Source organism: Mustela putorius, unplaced genomic scaffold (assembly GCF_011764305.1).
Source record: "Mustela putorius furo isolate JIRA1106 unplaced genomic scaffold, ASM1176430v1.1 tig00000721_pilon_pilon_pilon, whole genome shotgun sequence".
Taxonomy (NCBI): Eukaryota; Metazoa; Chordata; class Mammalia; order Carnivora; family Mustelidae; genus Mustela; species Mustela putorius.
Window position 1 is genome coordinate 3,643,208 of NW_025421456.1, and position 24,154 is coordinate 3,667,361.

Genomic DNA, 24,154 nt, shown 5'->3' on the forward strand with positions numbered 1-24,154 from the left:
CTTCTATAGCCTCATGGGAGAGATTCACCAGAATTCCCCCATCACTGGCCAGTCCTAGACCACGTGTGGTTTTGAATGTGATGCCAGCAGAATGATGAATTGTGTGGGCCCTGAATACACTGTAGTGAGATATATGCATAGACATACATGCACTTACCTCACTATGTTGTCTCGCAAACTTTAGAGATAGAGAAACAACCTACTTTGAATTGAAAGCCCTTCTTAGTTTCTATAGCAATCAGTCCACAACAGAGAGAGAGAGAGGTAATTTTTCTAAAATGCCCTCACCCTTTCAAAGCTTAATACAGAAAAGAAAACCCCTCAGCTGTTCATTGATGCCACATTATTTTCATCAAATGGGACAACAGATCACCATTTGTAAAATTTTTTTGTCCCAAAGCTTCCATTTCAGTCCTCTAACCCAATATGTATTACTGCATTCTTAGTAAATGTTCAAGGTTATTTCTCAATGACAGTGCACCTTTCCCCTTGACAATCCAACAGACGAGTTCCTGTCCCCATGTAACAAATTTTGATACCTAAGGAAGCATCCCTCAAAATAACACAGGCATACTTGTATTCTTGGCAAAAGTTCTAATTTATATTACTTCTAAAGCCAGAACTTGATTCAAAGTAGTACGCCAAACTGAAACATTGCTTCAGATAAGGTATAACAGTGTTAAACAATTTTTGTTACTGATGTTACCATTCCAGAGACTTAAGTATGACTGACAAAGTATAGGCTATATGTAATGTAAGTAAAAATATTATAGGATATGGACCAAATATGAAAAAGTTGCATATAATGTATACTTTGTAGAAACTTGTTTATAGTTAAGGAAATGTTCGGTTCTATTCGACAAATACGCATTGACCATTTGCGTCTCCAGAGCACAAGCGCGTGCTGTGGCTGCTCTTCTTTGATCCCATTAAACAGACTGGTCCTTCTCCAGGCTCTTTTTTCCTCCCTTTCCCTCTTTTCTCTATTCTGCAATAGGAGAGAGCAAATAGGATATGTGAGAGGCAAGAGCCATTTTGTGTCCTGATTGAATTGTTCCGTGTGGGTTAACATCTCCCATAGTGTGTGCTGAAGATCATCAGTAACTTGAAAGGTAGCCACCCACGGGTTGTTCTGCCATAACCAGGGCAGAGGGAGTCTTCTGTGGGAAACCGTGGGTTAAAGAAAATTAAGCAGATTACTACTGCCAGCCTTCACAAAAATCTTTCAAATTCTACGGTGCAGTGTGGGAAACAGAGTCTATGCACTGTTACCTAAAACTTATACTTCTTCCTCTGAAAAGACACTCCTCTGTCAAGGGGAATGCTGGCATGGGCCCTGAGAGCAGGTAGCAAAGCGACACTTCTCCTGAGAAGTATGAGTGACTCCAGAGCAAATAGAAACCAGCCTTCATGAAATGAGCCTCCTAAGAATACTTCCGTTTTCAGGCATACCTTTTTATTTGGGTTAGGAGAGAAGAACCAGTAATCCATTTAATGATTCTCCCCTTGGAATTTCTAAGAAGCCCTTTCATGGGGAGAAAATAAAAACAAAGGAAGCTTTAGGAATTATTCTCTGTCAGCTGCTTATGCATCAGTCGCTTGTGAATTGGGTGTAGAGCTTTAGAGATGACTGTCATTGACTAGCCTTCACTGTTATTATGGCCCACATGACTTCTGAAAACTGTCATTTTATTTTTAGTGACATTTTGATGACAGAACTACTCTTCTCTCTTTCTTTTTTTAATTCTCCATTTGGCTACACAATCTCTGGTCTCTTTCGCCCCCACGGTGCTGTTTCTTTGCCCACTTTATTCCTCCTGCTCAGAATGCCTGTGTCTGTTCTATATGCGTATCTAGATTCTGCCCTTCCCACTTCGGTTTATGGAGCAGTAATTCCTCTCTTCTTTCCATACCAAAGCATTTTTCCTATAGCCTTGCTTAACAGTACCTCTAATACCATGCCAGATGGGGCAGTTAATTGACCTTGGTCCCCTGCTGGTGGGGGAGCACCAGAAGACTGGTAGCCATGTTGTAGACATCTCTGGATCCTCTGCCTGGCCTCATCTGGTGGTTGTACAGAGTTAGCTATCCAGTGGGTGTTGATTGATGAGTGACCTGTTACTTATTTGTAGTGTCCTACTTCCTCTTGGTTACTGGTTGTATATTGCTAAAGCAAATATGATAGGAAAATAGAAGTGGCAGAAAGTTCTTCAGGGCATCCCTTATAAATGTTATGAAACAGGAAAACCTTTCTTGAAGCAAGTGTTCAATTCAGACTGTCCTCCAGCTGCTCTGGAAGGGCGAATGACTGTGGCCCTTCTGTACAGAGGAAGACACCTTCCTATGATGTGCTTGAAAGTACCAGTATCCAGCTGCTCTGTTTCCTTGGCCATTGTCTCTCAAAGGCTCCCAGGGTCATCTCTATTGAATTCAAACATTTCTCAGTGTTCTTGTCAAAACTCCGTCCAAGTTTTCTATACCTCACAATTTTGTAGTTCTCCAAATTGGATGGAATTGTTAATTAAGGGTCAGGCCAGTAAATACTAAATATAGTAGGACAATTACTCTTGAATGTTAACATATGTTCAGGCTGTAAGTTACAAACATCCAGCTTTCAGGTGGCTGCTACTGCTCTGACCACATCTCACCACCAGTGTCCCTTCAGTCACAGTTCTGAAAGCGACCAAAGAAAGGCAAAAGGCAAGTTAGAAATTGGGAAAATCTATACACAGAGATACAATGGAAAGAAAGTTGATATGCAGAGAGGATTTGCTCAGGGTTGCTGACCCCAAGGACAGACTTCAGGGCCCCAGTGACCCGTCACTTCCCACTACCTACATCTCCCTACCCTGCCTTGTTAGGCCACCTGAGATTCTGGTGATTAGAGAGGTATAACCATTCCTTTTCCAGTTTGATTACTGTGTACTGAAAAAGGAAGCCTGCTAGACCAGCAGTACACTTTCTCAGATGTACCAGCAGCAGGAGCTACTCACTATGTGGCCGTGTCACCAGATTCTGGGAACTTGCAAGGAACTTGAGAGGGTCCAGGCAACCTTGCAGTCACCTCTCTTTTCTTCAGCCCAGCCTCCCCACAGCACACCCCACACCTTACACATGCTTATCTGGCCACTCCATTGCCATCCTTCCATCAGATGGTGCACACTATTAGGGACATCACTGCCTTGTATAGAACCTGGGGGCGGGGAGCAGTGTTCACATAGCAATGGATTAGTACAGTCCTTAGTAATTGTCTAGCACATGTGGTAGGGACTCAGTAAATTTCTGTAGCCATCGTGTGCTGGGCCCGGTATTCTCTGGGATAAGTCTCAGTTATGAAGTGTGCAAGACATGCATTGGCCCAGAGCTGGTGACTTCTCTACTCCACTTAGCCAGAGAAGGAGCCACATAATGGAACATTCCTTGTACTGTCTCAGAGAAAGAGCTTAAAGTCCACCAACCAGCAGGAAGATCGGGCCTTTTTGCCTCTTCCAGTGATTCTTCTTCAAACTTCAGCCTTGCAACCATTGCTTCAAATTCTTGCAGATAACAGGGGCACTCGAGGGACTCAGTCAGTTAAGTGTCTGCCTTTGGCTCAGGTCACCATCTCTAGGTCCTGGGATCGGGTCCTGGGATGGAGACCCGCATTGGTCTCCCTGCTTAATGGGGAATCTGCTTCTCCCTCTGCCCCTCCCCACCCCTACTCAGGTGTGCACACGCGCCTGTGCTCGCTCTCTCTCTCTCTCTCAAATAAATAACTAAATAAAATCTTTTTTTTTTTTTTTTTTAAATTATTGCAGATAGCAGAAGTGCTGCTCAGATGGAGGGAAGGAGAGAGTTGAGGCTTTCCCTGCTTGGTTGTTTTACCTCCCTTCACGGAGGTCCTCAGGGTCACTTTCTACAGAGTGGAACCATCAGATAACCATTTTACCATGTTGGGCATTTCATGTGCTTTTATTGTGCTTATTAATTATTACATCTTGTTTTCAAAATAACTCTTTTTGCACCAGAACGTGTGATGAAGTTGTTTTTACAAATCCCTGGAAGTTTTGCCCTTTCCTTCAACAGTTGGTAGCCACTCTTTTTGGAAAAGCATTAACGTGCATAACCACTGTAGTCAACTTCAGGGCTCATTAATGAAGCCCAGAACTAATAGTTACATTGTCGTAATTTGACAAAGCCATCTAAATCTATGCGTGTTTTTTGAAAGCTCCCTAAACATGCTGCTAAATCCCCTAAAAAGCTACTAAACTGCTTTGGCAGCCATTAGCCCAGCATAAGCAGAGGAACTCTTTTCAGTAAGTGAACAAACAGAGAAAATATGCTGAATGGCTGGACAAATGTGTTTCAGCTGGCCCTTTCATTTACCGATATAAAGGTGCAGTCAGTATCAATCACTGTTGTCCCTGTTGCCCTGAAAATCACAATATCTCTTTTCATCCCACAAGCTCTTTTCACCACAGTAATGTGTCTTTAGAATGACACTGGCATCAGCCTGCTTCCGCTGTCTGAAGTCCAGAGAGCTTAAAAACACATTTCAGGATTCAAGACTTGAACCTTCCTCCCCTTCCGCTTTCCTACCGCCCACTCTGTCCTCCCTCACTCTGCATCCACTCCACCCCCTCCCCAGATTCCTTTCAATTCTTCCAGCTTTCCTCACTGAGTAAACAAAATTCACTTCTCTGTTCCAATGCAGCTCTCCAAAGTAAACGCAGACAACTTCTCTCCGATATTCCCAAGATCTAAGAACTCAGTTCAAGGGATGCACATAAAGAAATGCTTTTACATGTGGGTAAAACCTCAGAGGTCAAATGGAATGTGGAAATTCTATGCCCTGACAAGTGTGCTGATGAGCAGGACCTTGCTGCATATCAGGGTATCTCCTTCCTCCGCCCTCACCCCCTTATCTCTTGGTTCCCACCTGCCCCCAACGCACATACACACTCACCTTTTGTCACCTTGTAGCAGAAATATGTGCCCGCACGTGTGTTCCACCTTTACCACTGCGAGCTTCTTAAGAACAAATGCCGTGTCTTACATCTCTGCTAGCCCCTCCTGATTCTGAGGACTTAATACATTGTTTTGGAATGAAGGCGATTACTTTTTATCCTTCTGAAAAACGAAGCAGAATAAGCGTGAAGATCCATGTTAGCGATGTGCTTCTGGTTGTAGCAGTTATCACAGATGAATATTTGAAATACTACATTTCTAAAAAAAACAGTACTGATTGTTTTTTCTCTCCCTTTCTTTCTTTCTTTTTTTACTTTTATTTTTTTGATATGTTTGTTTTTATTTCATTGTTTTGCTTCAGGTTATAGCTGTCTGTAGGGAGGCAGCCCTTTTAGCTCTGGAAGAAGACATTCAAGCCAACTGCATTACGAGAAGACATTTTACTCAAGCCTTGAGCACTGTGACACCGAGAATTCCTAAATCACTGAGACGTTTCTATGAGGAGTATCAAGAGAAGAGTGGGCTACATTCAATCTGACAAAGGATACGTATTCATTGTGCTAAAAATGCGTTCTAGACAAAACCTGTTTCTCTTTTAAAAATTTGTCTTGGGCGCCTGGGTCACTCAGTCTGTTAAGCATCTGCCTTCAGCTCAGGTCATGAACCCTGGATCCTGGGATCAGAGTCCCACACTGGGTCTCTCTCTCTCTCTCTCTCTCTCTCTCTGTCTCTCATGAGTAAATAAATAAAATTTTTTTTAAAAAGTTTGTCTTGAGAGTGTCCAAAAAAATCCTTCATAAGCAAAGTGTCTGAATTATGTTGACTGGAATTGAGAGGCTTCAGTGTTTAAAGACATTTTAAATGAAATGGATACAGTAAAACTATCCATAAAAATCTCTGGACACGAGTTTAAATCAGTTTTATCTGGAAATATATGCTGATATTTAAAAAGCAAACTTTAGCTTTTTCATTTTTGACCTAGTTTATTCCTCCCATGAAATGCTTTCCTAACTCCAGAATCTGTTTCAGTCTATTCCTGAATGGCCAGCCTGTAAACATCAGTTTTATACAAGAAATACAAGATACATGTCGATTAGTCCATAGTGAGAAAGATTTACAGATCTTTATTTTTAAAGGCCAGCCAGTGAAATAGCCAAATGTACCAGCCAGGTTTATATGGCCTTGTTTCCAGGTATGTTTTTGTTCTTATTATAATTTACACCTACATTTTTGCTTTGGCCTTCTTAATCTGTACTAATGGCAATTTAAAAAAAAATTAAGAGTTATTTCATGTAATGCCCTTTGCAAATTTAAAAGAATAGGAATTATAATCCCAGTCCAGGCCTAAAGCAATAGACCTGTTTTGTTTCATGCAACACTATAGATAAATTATATGTTCATGTGTTAATTTGCACCCATTTTTAGGTTACCAATAAACTTTTTCAGTTCAAAGATAAACCAAATTGTACTTGTAACCATATTGTCTTAGGCTGCATTTGAAATATGTATATTTGTGCTCCTAATTATTTATTTTCAGAATTTCTTGACACTTGAATATTCCATAAAAATCTTTGAAAAACTGTCAGAAATTGATTCCCTGACTTCCAGTTGAGAAAGTGGCAGTGGAAAGAATGTGCACTGAGACATGCTCACTGTAGATCTTTGAAAATTTCCAGAAAGACAAGTCAGGCGAGAAATACCTGATTATCACAATAATGGGACTATACAGTTTTATATTCTGAAGTCACCTCTCAAATATCTTACCCTTTGACTATCAAAAATAGACTTGCAAGGCATTTTTTTCCCCAGACTACATTACTTTATTAATATATACATAAAACCACCCACAGGACTACTACTTAGAGCTCTACTGTCAAATATAATAGCTACTAGCCACATACAGCTATTTAAGTTTAAATTTTAATGAATTAAAATTAAATAATATTAAAAACTGAGTTCACCAGACACATTAGCTTCATTTCAAGTGTCCAGTAGCCACCTGTGACAAGTATCTGCCATGTGGATAGAATAGATTGTAGAATACATCTATCACTAGAACATTCTGTTGGTTTCTGCTGATTTAGAATATAAGGCTTACATGATGAAATAGGACCTCAGAATTACTATTATGCTTTGCATTTTCCCTTTGGTTATTAGAGGACCATCCTTCTCTCTAAGTTCTGAGGGCACAGAAAATAAAGAGAAAAACCTTATCCACAGAGGCCTACACAGAAAAAAAAAATTAAATTCGCATTACCAATAAAATAAAAACCAGAACAGTAAGCCTGAACTGGCATAGGTTCTCAGGCTGGAGACTGGGCGGTGGGGAGGAAGGGGGGCAATCTCAATAAATGAGGAGCTCAGCTATTAGTGATCGCTCAGACCCTTCAGCCCATGTGACATAGAAGTCATAACCGGGCCTCCTATATAATGTCCAGATCATTAAAGACCAACACCTGCAGTGTAAGGGCAAATTAGAAAAGACTTTCTCCTGCTGACTGGAGAGATCACAAGGATCCTCGTGGTCTGTGCTTTGTATTTGAAAAGAAAAGAAGCAGCTCCTCAGAATTCTGACCCTGAGCTTACCTGACCACGGCTTCTGGGTTCAAATTCACACCACCTTTGAGATTTAGACACCTGAAACCTTTCAACATGAAAATATGGATCCACACTAGAAACATCCTTGGGATGACCAGCACTTCCAGTTGTTAGAGGAATACAGCCTCACCCAGGCCATGGAGGATTCCAACAGCTAAAACCCTGCTTACAGAGTTTATAATCCTGAAGGGTGTACACAGTCTGCTGATGGGGCATAAATTGGGACAGCTACTTCAGAGAGCAACTAACATATCTAGGAATGCTGAATACCCTATAATCTCAGAGTTCTCTTCAGTGTATGTCTCAGAGCAAGTTGTTTTCAATGAGTAATGATTAAGAAAATCAGAGCCCTAGTACTTTTAAATAGTAAGAAACTGGAAACGATCTATCCGTCAGAGAATGGATTTCTATGGGATACCCATACAATGCAATATTTACAGCAGTAAAATTGTAATTAGAGCTACATGGAAAAGAGGAATTTCAAAAAAGAGAGAAACATTTCAGAAGAATACTTTCATTCATTTAAATTTTAAGACATGCAAGAGAATACGTGTTGTTGATGAGAACACGGATAGTAGAGAACTATGTGGAGGGAAATGAAAAGCATCAAATACCAAGAGAATTTCCTCTGGGGAGAAAAGCTGAAATGTCCTATCTTAAACTGGGTAATGTGAATACAGGTGTTGATTGTAATCTAGTCTATACGTTTTATGCCTAAGTATGTCATAATAATGTTTAAAAGATCAGTCTTAAATTGACACGTTATGGGGCAAAGGGCAAAATGCATCCCCAGCCCTGTCCTGCGTTTCTAACCAGCATCACAATCTTGTCCTTCCTCCCAGTCCATGACCTCCAGTGCAATCCACAATGCCTACCACCCCATGTGTCTAGAAAATGAGAAGTACTGGGATGATGGAATAAAACTCAAGAAGGCAAAAAAAAAAAAAAAAGGGGGGGGTGCTTTTAGGATCCAGGAAACAAGAAATGTGTTGGTGAGAATTAGGGTTAGGTGATCCTTGTTTGATGACCAAGGGTGGGAGAAATTAAGTCCAGAGTGAGACTTCTGTTTCCATGGTACTGTGGTTGTGCAAGGAGCAGGAAGTCAAGAATTTAAAAAGATTTTAGAGCATTACATCTTTAATCTATTATAAACCAATTATTTTTTATATCTTTAGATAGCTAATTATTACCATTGAAAAGGCAATGATTGTTCTTTATTTGAAGTTTGTGCCCTTTTTATAACAGGACCAGTAAAAATCTGAGTCAGAGAAAAGAACAGGTCAGATGTCACTAATAACAGTTTACTCCAGCTTCATCTGCGTGAGGGCTTTACTTCTGATGCCCAGGTCTCCTATGTGTGGATTTAAAATCGTGTATGATCCTATTATTTAGGTTTGTTTGTGATTGAATTACACATTATAGTTCATGGAAAATTTAAGTGCAGCAAGAAAAGAAAATGTCCAGCTTCCTGTCTTCAGAAAACAATTTGCTTTTTGGCATCTGGTCAAGTGTTTGTCGTTGGTCCAGATTCTCTTCAGGGTTTCAGGATACTCACAGTGACACTTATTTTTTCCCCCAGTGTTCCAAGAGGTTTTCATTTCAATAGTGAAATTAGTGTTTCTAACAACAAAATTTAGAGGAATGGCTTCTAACTTTTTACTCCTTTATGACTAAGAAAGTGTATTTATAAGCTTGATTCTGACTGCCCTAACATTGCTTGAGAAATATTTAGTTCTGTGTTATTTCTAATGTATAAAACAGGTTTTAAAAAATAATGTATAGGTTTTCGACTTTAGAAAAATTATTGAATTTATAGAAAAACCAAATTTAAGTGTATGTTTAATTTATCTTAATTAGGAGAAGGCTACAGAAAAGTTGCTAGAATAGAATGAAGTTATTTCCCTGGCCTGTTGTTACTTAAATTTCTGAATGAGGTTGTTAAGAGTTTTAGTTCATTTTGTCATGTTTCTCTGAGTCCTAACATTAAAGATGAGCATACACCAAAGCACACTTTGAAATTATATATGGGTTGAATTAGCAGTATTTTTTCAAATATGGTCCACATAGAAATTCTAATGCTCCAAATTGATTTACTTTCCTTCCTTCAGTTTTCATTTTAACAGTTGTATGCACGGAAAAGCTTTTTACCGAATGTTTATGTCAAATATACCCCAGTAGCCTGTATCTTTTAGGACTCACTTTTGGGGAAAAGAATTCATTCTAGCAAATTAAGGCAGAAAGAGATATTACAAGGTTTTAAGTTGGTTACAAAATTATTGAGAAATTTGTAGACTCCTCTTTCAGGACCTAGTGATAAACATTTCCGGAAAGATGGTTAAAATGACACACTTAACATACCACACGCAACAAAACCCAAAGAAATGAAAAGAAAGAAAAATAGAGTTCATGTATGCTGAAATCAGGGAACAGATTAAACCCCAGGTAAAGTATTTCAAAGGCTATCTGTCAAGTACAATACATTTTGAACCTACTTAGAAAGCTGGTTAATTCCATGAATTCCAGGAATTTCAACATCTACTCTGCTTCAGAACACATATGATGTGATAAGACACCATCAATTATCAGACTATTAATTTAAAAACACCTTTTTCGGGAAAAAATGAATTACTTTGATTTTAATATTAATATTGTGATAATATCCAGGCAAGCATCCAACTTTTGGTTTCAGCTCATGTCAGGATCTCAGGGTCCCGGGATCGAGTGTAGTAACAGACCTCCCACTCAGAGGGAGTCTGCTTAAGGATTCTCTCTCTCCCTATCACCCTCTCCCTCTCCCCCTACCACACTCACCACTAGCACAGTCTCTCTCTCTCTCAAATAAATCTTTCTAAATATCCCAAAAATATTCATATTAAAATCAGTCAAATGCAGTTAAGTGAAATGGGAACTGACATGTAATAATATATTCATATGTTTGTCATAAACCCACAGCAATTAAATTACTGTTTACACCAACATAATCATAAACAATAATAAAAATGTTGACAGGTGAAAAGGAGAGTCAAGGACATGGAGAACAGATTATTTGGGGCCAGGAATAATCACAGATTGAGATATCCCAAAGGGAAATACAACAGGGGACCTGTGCCAAAAATCTGGGGAGAAAGTTTGGCACTGGGGGAGAAACAAAGTACTGAAAGATAAAGCTAGAATACATTAGAAGAGACATTTTCTGAGAAAAGAGGGAAATAGTTTAGAATACAACTGCTCTGATATCTCAAAAATGTTAAAATATAGTCAATTTGACAGGGGATATCATAAAACATTTGAGTAAGTTTCAAAATGAACAGAGCTAATGGAATTTATTTATAATTTATTCCACAAATATGCTCCCAAAGGTAAAGAATAGCATATTATTCACCATCTAATGGTGAAGTATTTGTTATAATAGCAAAATACTAGAACAAGCATCTAACAATAGGTTCTATTTAAATAAATTATAGTACATCCATACAATGGAACATTGTAGTGCTATTAAAAAAAATAAATAAGCTCTTCATAAACTGATTTAGTAATTATCTCCAAGATACACAGAATCTAAGTAACTTAGATAAATATTAAACTTTGCAAACTGAGAATGGACAATATTTTATTCTCTCATATAATCTCTCTATATAAATATATATATTTCTAAAAATATAAATCTATATATAAAAATATATAATATATAAATATATATATAAATTATATAATATTGTATATACACAAACACATACACAAAATATTTGCAAATGCAGGAATGTTGCAGAATGTGCCCTATAATCACCATGTAATAAAACTAAAATTAAGAAGGGGTACCTGGAGGCACCTGGGTGGCTCACTGGGTTAAAGCCTCTGCCTTCGGCGCAGGTCATGATCCCAGGGTCCTGGGATCTAGCCCCAAATCAGGCTCCCTGCTCAGGGGGTAGTTTGCTTCTCCGTCTCTCTCTGCGGCTTCCCCACCCCACCCCACCACTCCACCCCCTGCTGCTCCTGCACACTTTCCCTCTCTCTCGAATAAATAAATAAAAGCTTTTAAAAAGACACCTAAAACTGAGAAATGTAGAAATAACAAAACCCCAAGTATTTAGAAGTTCAAAATTCATCTGGAAATGATTCTTTGATCAAAGAGGAAATCAAAACAATATCTGAAAAATAATAGTGAAGATACTATATATCAAAATGTATGGAATTCAATTAACACCTCTACACAGAAGATAATTTATAAATCTAAAAACTTTCATTAATAGAATAAGATTAACCAAATTATGAAATCTCCTCAAAAAGTTATCATAAATAACTCCAAAATTAACTTTAGGAAAATATAAAGGTAAAAGCTTTAATTAACAAAAAACAACAGAAATGACTGCTCCAATAGCCCATTCTTTGGAGAACAAAATCCAAAACAAATTAATCTTTTTGTGGTGGACAGAACGATGCACCATGCCCCCCAACACAAAAAGATATCCACACTCTAGTCCCCAGAAACAGTGAAAATCATATGTTACCTTAAATGCCAAAAGGGGACTTTATAGATGTGATCAAATTAAGGATCTTGAGATGAGAGTACCCTGGATTTTCTGCATAGGCCCAACGTAATCATAAAGACCCTTATAAGGAAGAAAAGAAGGAAGCAGGAGAATCAGATTCAGAGGAAAAGAGGTCAGAAAGAAAAGTCTGAAGATGCTTCTCTGCTGGCTTTGAAGATGGAGGAAAGGACGGCAAGCCAGGGGATATGCAGACTCTGGAGTCTGGAAAAGACAAGGGTTCCCTTCATAACGCCTCCAGGATAGCCCTGCCAACACCTCGACTTTAGTCCCATTTCCGACTTAATGCAGACTGCTACAGAAGTGTTACAGAGTAAGTTTGTGTGTGTGTGTGTGTGTGTGTGTGTGTGTATTCATTTGACAGAAAGAGAGAAAGAGGGCACAAGTAGGGGGAGTGACAGGTAGAGGCAGAGGGAGAAGCAGACTCCCCAGTGAGCAGGGACCCCAGTGTGGGACTCGATCCCAGGACCGAGATCATGACCTGAGTGGAAGGCAAACCCCTAACCGACTAAGCCACCAGTCGCCCAGTTTGTGTTGTTTTAAGCCACTGTTTGTGATAATGTATTAAATCAGCAATAGTAAACTAATATGCCTTTTGGCTTGCTTTTTAAAAGGTAACAAAGCCACAACATAAAGTTGAGGGGGAAAGAAACCACATTTATGAATGAAATAAAAAGTTAAGAATTTTATATTATCGTGCCAATACAGGTGAAACCCTGTTGAAATTGTTAATTTTCATATAGCTACCTCTCAAAAATTCTTGAGCATGGATGGTTTTATAGGCTAAAATGAATTCAGGTCTTCAATCCAATCATCATTATGCCATTGAAACTGTTTCAGAGCCTAAAGGAAAAGGAAGTTTTCCCAATTCCTGCTGTGACTGACATAGTGCCAACCCCCTTTCAGTAGCTACACACCTTTAAAAGAAGCACCTTTAAAAAAATTACTACTCAGAATCAAATAATTGAGCATATTAATAGATCAAAATAGAAAACAGTGCATTCAGTACGGAATGCAACATTCATTTCTCAGTTTTTCAAAAGGCAAAGGTAACATTAACCTGCTAAAAATAGTAATACTAACCCAATGGCCCATACCCTAATTAAATATCAGAAACTAGGGCAATTGTTTATCATTGTTCTTTGAGCGCTAGTGCATGAAGTCATACAAGGGAATAAAGTAAAAACCCCAAGATAATTAACTGAAGGGTTATTATGTAACTAATATAGTCTCAGACTTCACTGGCTCTTAACAACAAAATAAGGGCACATTTCCTTTCACACCTAGTTTACATCTTGAAGTTTTCATCCCCTACAACCAAAAGTCCATTCTACTGGTTTTACTCCTTCAAATGTTTGCTGGGATTCCCCTGATGAATACTTCAGTGTTTGTCAAGTACAACTGGCAGTAGTAACACCCTCCACACTGCCGCCCTCCATCCCCCAGGCTCCCCCACATAAGTCACTCCTCATCCATGGGTCCTCAATCAGCTCTTAACAAGTTAGTCCAGGTCACCAGTAATTCCCTACCACTTTGTTCCCGAGTGTGGGCAAAGACCCTGACTCAGCGACCTCAGAGCTAAGGCCAGACTATGGATTTTTACAAAACTACTACTAATAAGGAATAATTACAGGGGTGCCTGGGTGGCTCAGTCGTTAAGCATTTGCCTTCGGCTCAGGTCATGATCTCAGGGTCCTGGGATCGAGCTGACATCGGGCTCTCTGCTCAGTGGGGAGCCTGCTTCCCCCTCTCTCTCTACCTGCCTCTCTGCCTACTTGTGATCTCGGTCTGTCAAATAAATAAATAAAATCTTAAAAAAAAATAAAAGGAAAAATTACAATGATGAAAAGAAAACACTTTACTTTCCTGTTGGCTATCGGTGCTGCTAGTGTCTATGCGCCTGTTCCTCTGTGGGCATATGCTCTATTTTGCTCTCTTTCTACCACCCTGTTCAAAAGCCAGCCTATCACATACTGAGTGTCCATGGAGGATGGGACAGGGTTGAGGGGCTGGAGGTTGGATCCATGCCAATGGCCAATGATTTCATCAGTTGCGCCATGTAGCAGGGAGTTAGAAAACACATGGAGATTTGGGGAGAGTGGCTTAGAGAGCATGGAAGCTCCGCGCCCTTCCCCCATACCTTGCCCTATGTATCTTTCCCTTCTGGCTGTTCCTGCATTTTATCTTTTATAATGAGCCAGTAATCTAGTGAGTAGAATGTTTCTTTGAGTTCTGTGAGCAGCTCTAGCAAATTAATCAACCCAAAGGAGTGAGTCATGGGAACCTCTGATTTATAGATGGTCATAAGCACAGGTGATAACCTGGACTGTTGATTGGCATCTGAAGGTAGGGGGATTCTGTGGAGGCTGTGGTAGGGGGAAGCAGTCCTAAAGGATTAAGCTCTTGGGGCATCTGGGTGACTCAGTCATTAAGTGTCTGCCTTCAGCTCAGATCATGATCCTAGGGTTCTGGGATAGAGCCTCACATTGAGCTCTCTGCTCAGTGGGGAGTCTGCTTCTCCCTCTCCTGCTCCCCCTGCTTGTGTTCGCTCTCTAGCTGTGCTTCTCTCCGTCAAATAAATAAATAAAATCTTAAATAAATAAATAAACAAACAGACTAAGCTCTTAATCTGTGGGAGTTGACTTTATCACCAGGTAGTGTTGGAATTGAATTGAATTAATAGGTCAATGGTTGGAAGAAAAATCCCCACATCAGAATTGGTGTCAGAATCATATTTGTTTTTTTCTGGACTTCTGAAAAGGGAGTACCCCCAAAATTTATGCTGCATTAACTGTATGGTTGTGATAATAACTATGGTGCCGATCTTCGTATAATCATGATATATATGCTCTTTCATTATAGGAAGTACTTTGTTTCCTGAATCTCATTATTTGTTCAAAATTGTCTTTAAAATGCACAAAAGTGGGCGCCTGGGTGGCTCAGTGGGTTAAGCCGCTGCCTTCGGCTCAGGTCATGATCTCAGGGTCCTGGGATCGAGTCCCGCATCGGGCTCTCTGCTCCGCAGGGAGCCTGCTTCCCTCTCTCTCTCTCTGTCTGCCTCTCCATCTACTTGTAATTTCTCTGTCAAATAAATAAATAAAATCTTTAAAAAAAAAAAAACAAAAAAAAAATAAATAAAATGCACAAAAGTATCTCTTTCCTCTCTCCCACTCTTTCTTTTTCTCTCTCCCTGTCTGATACCCATCAACACTTTGGTATTTGCATGAAATATCGTAAGTACTGTGGAGTTTACTTGGTTGGTTGTCTGAAATTATCTCAGTGGTGGCCTACATTTTATTTTGTAAGCTTTAAGATGCCAGAGCTTTCCTGATGTAATAAAGATGAAAGAATTTAGCCCTAGATCCGGTTAAGTGGCAGAGCCAGGGAAGAGGACAGGCCCCAGGCACTAGGGCAGGCTTGGCCTGGGACCCACAAACCTGTTTTATAGCTACAGAGAGAAAGGCAGGGTAGATCGTACTGGGCAATAAGTGGAGATATTTGATGAAAACTTGGGACTATTTTTCTTAATGAAATAGGAAGCTCTGTTCTCAGCTGAGTATAGGGATGGAGGAGGAAGTTTTGGAGGTTAGGAAAGAAAAAGTAAATGGCCTATAAATGTGTAGTAAGATGGTGGGGCAGCACTAAGTTCCTACAGAGGTCAGTGGTCAGGAAATTAGAACACAAAGAATTTCCTGTCTTTGGTCAAATTCTTATATTTTACCTTAAATTCATACTATTTTTATAGCTCTCCACATTTTTTTTTCTTATTTTAACATGTAGCAATCTAAAACCAGTCCATATTTAATCCCCCATTTCCATCGGTAAGTGAAGGGAAATCACTTGGCTTCTGGGCCAAATAAAAAAAATTTTTTTAAAGATTTTATTTATTTATTTGACAGGCAGAGATTACAAGTAGGCTGAGAGGCAGAGAGAGAGAAGGAGGAAGCAGGCTCCCCGCTGAGCAGAGAGCCCAATGCGGGGCTCTATCCCAGGACCCTAGGATTATGACCCGAGCCGAAGGTAGAGGCTTTAACCCACTGAGCCACCCAGGCACCCCCCAAATAAAAATTTTTAAAAATCTTTTTTTATTTGCATATTTCCACAAAAAATTTTTGCGGGCTTCTATGCTTTGTCCCCTTCAAATAACTTCTCAGTAGGAATTCCTCAGAAAGCTTGATAAGGGTGATTGAATGAGTGCAGAAGCACCTATTGGCTGAGCGTTAAAGGATAATGGTTAGTCCTTTCAAGGGCTCCTGCTCAGCTCTCTTGCATTCAGTCAAAAAGGAAATCTGGTCCTTTGTCTCCTGGGTTCACCTTCAACAAATGGCCACTTTATTCCTCCACATAGCTCCCATTTTAGTAATGAAGTGTGAAGGAAAGGCTAGGATTAGAATCACCTGAGTAGATACAGAAATACTAACACACATTTTCAAACATTTTTAAGTCGTAAAGACCCACACTTTCGTAAAATGTTGCAACTTTTGGTAAGTTTTTTTTTTTTACAAAAAGCTGGTGGAAAAAACATATTACAGTGAAATTTTAGCACAGAGCAGATTGTACTAAACCTGAAGAACGGTGAGGATTTTTCCAGTGGCTTCTGGGGTAATGAGTCCTTTTCACTTCTTAAGGTAGGTTAAAGTTCATCACCACAGAGGCCACCAGCCCTGGAAATGGTCGAATAGCTCAGAATCACAGGAATTTGCCCACTGTTCCTGGCAGAAGTTGTCTGTCATCACCGCCACCCCCACCCCGGCCCTCATCAGGTTTCTCCCATGCACTTATCTCCTCTGCCCTTCCCCGGAGTATGAGGGGAGGTGGAGGATAAGGAGGGTCTTTCTACTCCCCACCACATGCTGGTCCACCAAGCTTTCTGTAGACCACTCTTCACATCTTTCTTTGATGCTTCCGTTTGCTGTGGTTCATTCCTTTACCAGGTACTTAGCTAACCAGCTCCAGACGACTAAAGGTGAATTCCATTAGGAAACACACTGGGGAAGAAAGGAAAAGAATTTTGGCAAAATCACAAAAAGTGGATAATAATATATCAATTGGAATGGAATACTCACCCATTTCACGGGGGTGCTGTGAGAACTAATTAATGTTTGTAAAGGTCTTTGAGTTCCTTGGAGGGAAGGTGCCACCAGAGTACTAAGCATTATTGTGAAGAGATTATGTGCACAAATACAATACCAGGAGCCAGGATATTACTAAAAATAAAGCAGAACTTTCTGTGAGGAAGGTAAGGAAGGAAATGCCTCACTGAAAAAAGCTTAACTGTCTTTTAATACAAATGCTTAGGCTACTGGGTAATGGAACAGCAAATCTGAGATTCTATTCTAAGTAAAGGATTATGTTTTCTCGGCATTGTCAAGGTGCAGTGGAACAAAACAAAATGACTGCTTTACCCAAAAGAGGGTTATAGTCTTTGAAAAAGAGATTAAGAGGATGTTTGGCTCTTGCACTGGGCAGTCCATCCAGGAGGAAAAAGGCAACAGTAAAGCAAACGTTTGTTTGCATTTGAGGGGAGGGGAGTTTTAAAAATTAAAGAAAGGAGACTGTTCCAAGTTGAAATGACTACTGGTGATTGGTCCCAATAAATCTAGTGATAAAGATTAAAGCTTGTTCAAACCCTGAGTTTGAAATTACAGGAGAAATATACTCTGGCTTGTGTGTATACAGGGAAGGATCACACCAGCTGTATAAAAACAAAACAGAACGAACAAAAAAAACCCTCTACGTTGTCCATTTCGCCAGTAACACACGCCGTGTTTGCAGGCGGCTGGATTCTCCAGTGCTTTGGACGGCCTCTTTAGACGTTAGGTTAGCAAACCTGGGAGGGGAAACGGGAATGACAACGGTCTCCTTTTCAGTAACTTCTTCTTTCTGACCATTTCCTTCTCCTCCACCTGCTTATTTGTAACAAGGCCTGTGAGGTCTGAAGCAGATTAGCAAACAAATAAATCCTTTAATGTCATGGAGTACTTTCCCCTGCTTAAATGGGATTAATCTGCCAGCCCAGCAAATTCTACATTTCACATACCTCAGCTGCATAATAAGCCATTTCTGCCAATCCCCTCATTTAAGGCACAAAGGTCATTTTATTTTCACGTTTGCACTGCTTAGACTTTCTTTCTCCATTCTTCTTTCCTATTCCATCTCCAGCTCTGTTTTCTACCTTTGAAAATGTCCTGTACACAACGTTTAGAAAAGGATCAAAGAGCACGCACAATAACCTGTGGTTCTCAGAGAAGGCAGAAAGGTGAAAGAATGTGGAACATGAATCACCTTCCACCGGCGCACAGGATCCATCTCCAGAAACTCTCCAGGCAGCTTCAGTCTGGCTCTGGCTGTGGAACTCTGGCTGGGAGGACTGAACATCATGGCGAAGCCCGAGGACTAGATAGCCATCAGTCCTTGTTGCCCAAAATTTTTGCTCTAATAAGGCGGAAACCCTGGGCTGGTTCCTACTTTGACATTTTAAGAACTAGAAATGGGATGGGGCACCCGGGCCGCTCAGTCAGTTAACGTCTGCCTTTGGCTCCGGTCATGATCCCAGGGACCTGAGATTGAGTCCTGGATTGGGCTCCCTGCTCAGTGGGGAGCCTGCTTCTCCCTCTGCCTCCCTCTCCCCCTGTTTGTACTCTCCTTCTCTCTGAAAAAATAAATAATTCTTAAAAAAAAAAAAAAAAAAAAGCCCTAGACATCGGTTGAGTTTTCTACAAATAGAGAAGGCAAGCATCTTAGAACTAAAAGGTATTTCTAACAACCATTTAACTCAGTGACTTGCCCAAGATCACAAAGGAAGAGGTAGGGACAGTTTGATGGATTACAGCCACAACTTCCGCCTACCAGAGCTATCCTGCTCTCACCACACCATACTGCTTCCCGAAGGAAAGGATCACCATGCTGCTCTCACTCAGGAATCCAAGGGGAAAAAGGCTATTTTGGGGGTATTTACTCAAAACCATTGGGTAAATTCTGACTCATATTAACATTTCCCTTTACTCACCTTTTGAAATCTGAGCAATGTGAGTCACTGAACTATTCCGTCCTCTCGGTTAATGACCAAAGGGAAATGCTTCACTTTAAGAAGTCAGTCCTCATAGTTGTTACGGATACATTTCTAAGAGTCACAATGAACAAAGATATGACGAATAATGAAGCAGGAAGATCCCTGCAGCTGTGTGCCCCACAAGTCCTCATGGCACGTGGGCCAGAGAGACTTCTCTTTCCTGAAATACAAGGTCTCCACCAGGCCTTTAAGTTAAAAGAGTAGGAACAATGGGGTGAGGAAGAATGAGAATGTAAGCATGAGTCTAAAGAACAGTCATGGCATCAGGACATTTGATTTCAAAACACTAAAATAGAATAACAAATGAAGGGCAGCAACATGCAACAAGATGGGTGAATCTTAGCAATGGGATATTAAATAAACAAGAAAGTCCCAAAAGATTATATATGACATGATACCCTTTATAATAGTTGAAAGCAACTAAAATTTTTAAAAGTATGTGCAGCTTAGGAATGCAATAAAACTTTGTAGGAAGAAAAGCAAGGAAATGGGTTCAGAATTTGGGCTGATGGGTGGGGAGGTCAGGGATCACGTTTGTGGGAGAATGTATGATTAGGTATGAGTCATTTTCTGGTCCTATTTTTGTTTCGAAAGATGGGTTCATAGATGTTTATTACATTATTGAAAATAATGAAATAAATTTAGGCCAAATAATCACAGCCCAATGATAGCAATATGTCACGAAGCAAGGATCTTGATTAATCCAGTTGACACAGACCAAATTTAAAAAATTTTATTATGTCATTTTTATGACAGTTACATTAGTTTCTTAAGGCTGCCCTAACACACTGAGTGGTTTAACAACAGAAACTCGGTTTCTCACATTCCTGGGGGATCTGGAAGTCCAAAATGAAGGATTGGTTCCTTCCCAGGGCTCTGAGGAAGGATGTGTTCCAAGCCTCTCCATGATTTGCAGATGCCGTCTTCTCCCTGTGTCTTCATGTCGTCTTCTCTCTGTGCCGTCTCTGTGTCCAACTTTTCACTTTTTTTAAGACACTAGTCACATTGGATTAAGAATTCCTCTGCTGCCTTAATTTGAACACGATTACCTCTCTCAAGATCCTTTGTCCAAATGAGTCACATTCTGAGGTGACTAGGGTTAGGATTCAATATATCACTTTTGGGAGGACACAATTCAACCTATAACAACAATGTGCAATACTTGACTTGTTACGATTCTTGGCATTGGGAAAGAAAGAAGATAGTAATTTTAAATGTGCATCAACAAGGCAGTTTTCAAAGTGGTTTGTTTTGTTTTGTTTTCATTTTGGCACTGCTGGCTTAAACACTCTTAATGGAAGAAAGCATAGAAAGGTCACCATAATACTCCAAGAGTTTGCGAGAGAGAGAGAGAGAGAGAAGAGACAGAACGAGAAAGGGAGAGAGGGGGCACGAAAGAGAAGGAATCTCATTCTTTGAAAGTCTTCTGAATCGATCACAAATTCACACATACCTCAAAGATATTGCAGCTTTGGGTCTAGACTACTGCAATAAAACAAACATTGCAAAAAAACTGTATTCCACAATACAGAGAATAGAATGAATGTGTGGTTTTCCCAGAGCAAATAAAAGTTATGTTTATGCTATACTGTACTGTACACATAACACAAAGTTATGTGTATACTATACTATACTATACTTATAGTATAGTATATAACTATACTATACTATACTGTACTATTACATGTGCAATAGTATTCTGTTTAAAAAAAGAATGTACTATCTTAATTTAAAAATACTTCACTGGTAAAAAAAAAAAATTGCTTTCTTGCTAACCATCATCCAAGCTTTCAGTGAGTCATAATGACTGATCACAGATCCTATAAATAGAATAATAATGAAAATGTTTGAAATATTGTGAGAATTACCAAAATGGGACACAGAGACATGAAGGGAGTGCTTGCTGTTCAAAAAATGGGACCAGGGTTGCCACAACCTTCAGTTAGTGAAACACACACTGTCTGTGAAGCACAGGAAAGGGAAGCACGAGAACATGATGTAGGCCTGTAGTGATTACAAATCTTTATGCCAACTTTGATTCATTCTCCTTAAACAGCTGCTGGATCCAAGTGTCCTTTCTGATATGCAACCTCTATCAACATTTAAAATGTGCCAACTTCTCTTTTTCAGAAATCAATTCATAACACGGGTTTTTAAAAGTTAGATATACAAGGTTGTTTATGGCAACACTGTTTGTACTAACCACAACAACAACAAAAGAAATACAAATACTGTCCTAAAAAGTGTACCAGTAAGGGAATGAACAATACAGAATTAATAATAATAGCCAAGTAATGATTGAGCATTTGCTATGTACGAGGTCTATGCTAAGCCAATTTATATAGATCATCTAATTTATTCCCAACAAGGTGGCTTATTTGCCCCATGTACCATTGAGGAAAGAGGGAACTAAGAGACTTGAGAGGCCAAGTAACTTGCCGGAATTCACACAGCTAGTAACCTAGCAGAGCAGGACTCAAACCAAAAAAGTACGTAAGTGAAGAAAAAAACGTTTTGGAAAATGTGTACCATGGTAAAAACAGCATTTATCACTCTAAAGCAGTAGGGGTTATGGCCAAATTTTGTTTTCTTTTTTAAAACTCCAAGTGTGTGGGGCGCCTGGGGCTCAGTGGGTTGAAGCCTCTGCCTTCGGCTTGGGTCGTGATCCTGGGGTTCTGGGATCGAGCCCCGCGTCGGGCTCTCTGCTCGGCGGGGAGCCTGCTTCCTCCTCTCTCTCTGCCTGCTTCTCTGCCTACTTGTGATCTCCGTCTCTCGAATAAATAAATCAAATCTTAAAAAAAAAAAAAAACAAAAAAAAAAAACCTCCAAATGTGTATCTCTCAGATCCATTCCTTCCTTCCTTTCTGTTTCCACGGTTCCCAGTTTGATCCAGGCTTCATCATCCCATGCTTAGTGTACACACCAGTCTCCTGCTCCCCTCTTTCCTCTAAACATCCTGCATGAGCTTGGCACCTGGCAGTCACCTCCTGTCTTGCAAGGAAGTCTAACTCCCCAGGCTGGAAGTGCCTAGCCATTTCCTTGTAATGTTTTCCTCCTGGGTTCGGCGTAATCAGAGCTGCCACGAGAAGTCTTGTCTTTCTCCTGCTCTTCCTCATCCACATTTCCACCATCTCGGGGTCCTTACACAGTTTGTACCCTCAGCCACCATGCCCTTTTCTTCCTTCTCTGCTGAGCTGAAGCCTTCAGCTCACAGCCCAAGACCTCCCACTCCATGAAACTGTCCCCCACTCTACAGCCTTCAGGGTCCTCTCCTTTCCGTGAACACCAGTGTCATCTGCACCAATCATTTTGGCTCTTAATAAATGCTCTTGCATTATCATTTTACGATTTCACTTGTGCTTTCTTCCTTTAGACAGTAGCTCAGGAAGGCAGATAGGACTTATTTTCCTTTTTTGAAACTCCGTACCACTCCTCACCATGCTTTATCTCTACCCGGCGTTCAAGAAACATACATTTAATAATACTAAGGAATTAAGGTTGCTATGTTTAAATAACAACTTTATGAGTATTGTCCACAAACAAAATAATAAATAGTGTACATAAGGTAAGCTAGGAAGCATAAATTTTGCCCCAGAGTAAATCAACCTGGCACGGGTTTATGATGTAATGGTCTGTGATGCTCCTAGTCCTGTAATCCTCTAAACCTCATGCCTCATCTAACTGAGGTTTCCATCCCCGGCTTTGAGTAGAGGGAACAAATGGACTATGGGTTAGTAGCTCTAATCAGTTTAACATGTAGACTTTGATATCCTAGCTCTTCCCTGTGACTGGGTTTCTTTCTACCTCTTTTCCAACGGACATACTTCCCGCTTGTTATCCTAATTTTTCAGTGACTGGCTTTCCCACCTCTGTATTGATCCCTCTCCATGAGTAAGGACTCCCACCGCCTGTACATTTCCTACGTCACCATCTGCCTGGCTGGACATCTGCAGAGTTTGTACCTAGACTTTTCCTTGGATTTGGACTAGATTTAAACCTTTAGTTAATGGCATTTAAATTCCATGCACCCTTTCCAGATACTTTCAGATACTTTCAGATAATCCTGAATTAATACCTAATATAGGATTGATAGTGGAGAATTGTTGGAATCTTCAATTTTCAAAATGTTGCTCTATATAGGCTCAGGATTATATAAAGCCCTTTCTTGATGAAGGGAGGCTGATTAGCTTGATCACTGGGAGAAGATAATCCCAGTTAGGTCAAGGGACAGACTGGAGGGAATAGCACTGTTGACAAGGGAGCAGATGCCAGGCCATGCCCCTGAGCTTACAGCACGAAGATGGGGGGCATTCCTCCCGGGCAGCCTTGCTTTGGTGACCTTGACTCTTGGCTGCCTCCACTGTCCAACCCACCCTTGAAAGTTGAGAAAATGTGAAGTAAACACTCATTCAAGGAGGAGGAACCAAAATATCCATGTGGCACCAAGAGCAATCCTGGTCCCCTACCCTACATTCAGGATCAAGGTCATTCTGCTGAGGACAATGCAGGCGGAGCTATGGTAAAGAGCTTCAACTTCACATTCAGACGGTTCTAGAATTTAATTCCAGCTCTACTGTCGACCTCCTGTGTGGTCCCTGGTAAATCTCCCAACCTTACCATTCTGTCCTTGGAAGACCTGTTCTTACCCACAGAACATTTCTGACATCACATGTGCAGGCTTTCCAGATGGAGCAATTTTCTATGGGTGCCAACAGTGTCCTACAAATCAGTTAGATCCAGGCACTAACTACCTGAACTCAGCACAAATCCTACAAGCTAAAGTCTCATCCCATAAGGCTGCTCCCCCCTCCATTTCATATGCCAATTGCAAGTCCGGGTCATTTGTATTTCTGACTGACTGCCTATTAATCAGAGATTCCCATGACCCCCTCTTCAGGTTCCACAATTTGCTAGAAGTCATCTATTGACTACCACCAGTTTACGATTAAAGGATATAGCTCAGAGGTATCCAAATGCAAGAGCTGCAAAG

The 24,154-nt window shown here is 40.3% G+C and overlaps 1 protein-coding gene and 1 long non-coding RNA gene across 2 annotated transcripts in view; one reads left to right on the forward strand and one right to left on the reverse strand.

Moving 5' to 3' along the window:
* SPATA5 (spermatogenesis associated 5) overlaps positions 1-5,645 on the forward strand; it is a 332,472-nt gene extending 326,827 nt beyond the window's left edge. The window contains exon 16 of the mRNA XM_004747954.3: positions 5,309-5,645. Coding sequence (XP_004748011.1) covers positions 5,309-5,485 — 177 coding nt within the window. The 3' untranslated portion in view covers positions 5,486-5,645. The remainder of the gene's footprint in view (positions 1-5,308) is intronic.
* Positions 1,435-19,150, reverse strand: LOC106005379. The gene is made up of 4 exons (XR_001178695.1): positions 19,102-19,150; positions 16,940-17,080; positions 4,946-5,109; positions 1,435-2,673 (listed from the first exon to the last, which is right to left on the reverse strand). It is a non-coding gene; the product is annotated as an uncharacterized LOC106005379 (long non-coding RNA).
* Between the last annotated feature and the right edge of the window lie 5,004 nt (positions 19,151-24,154).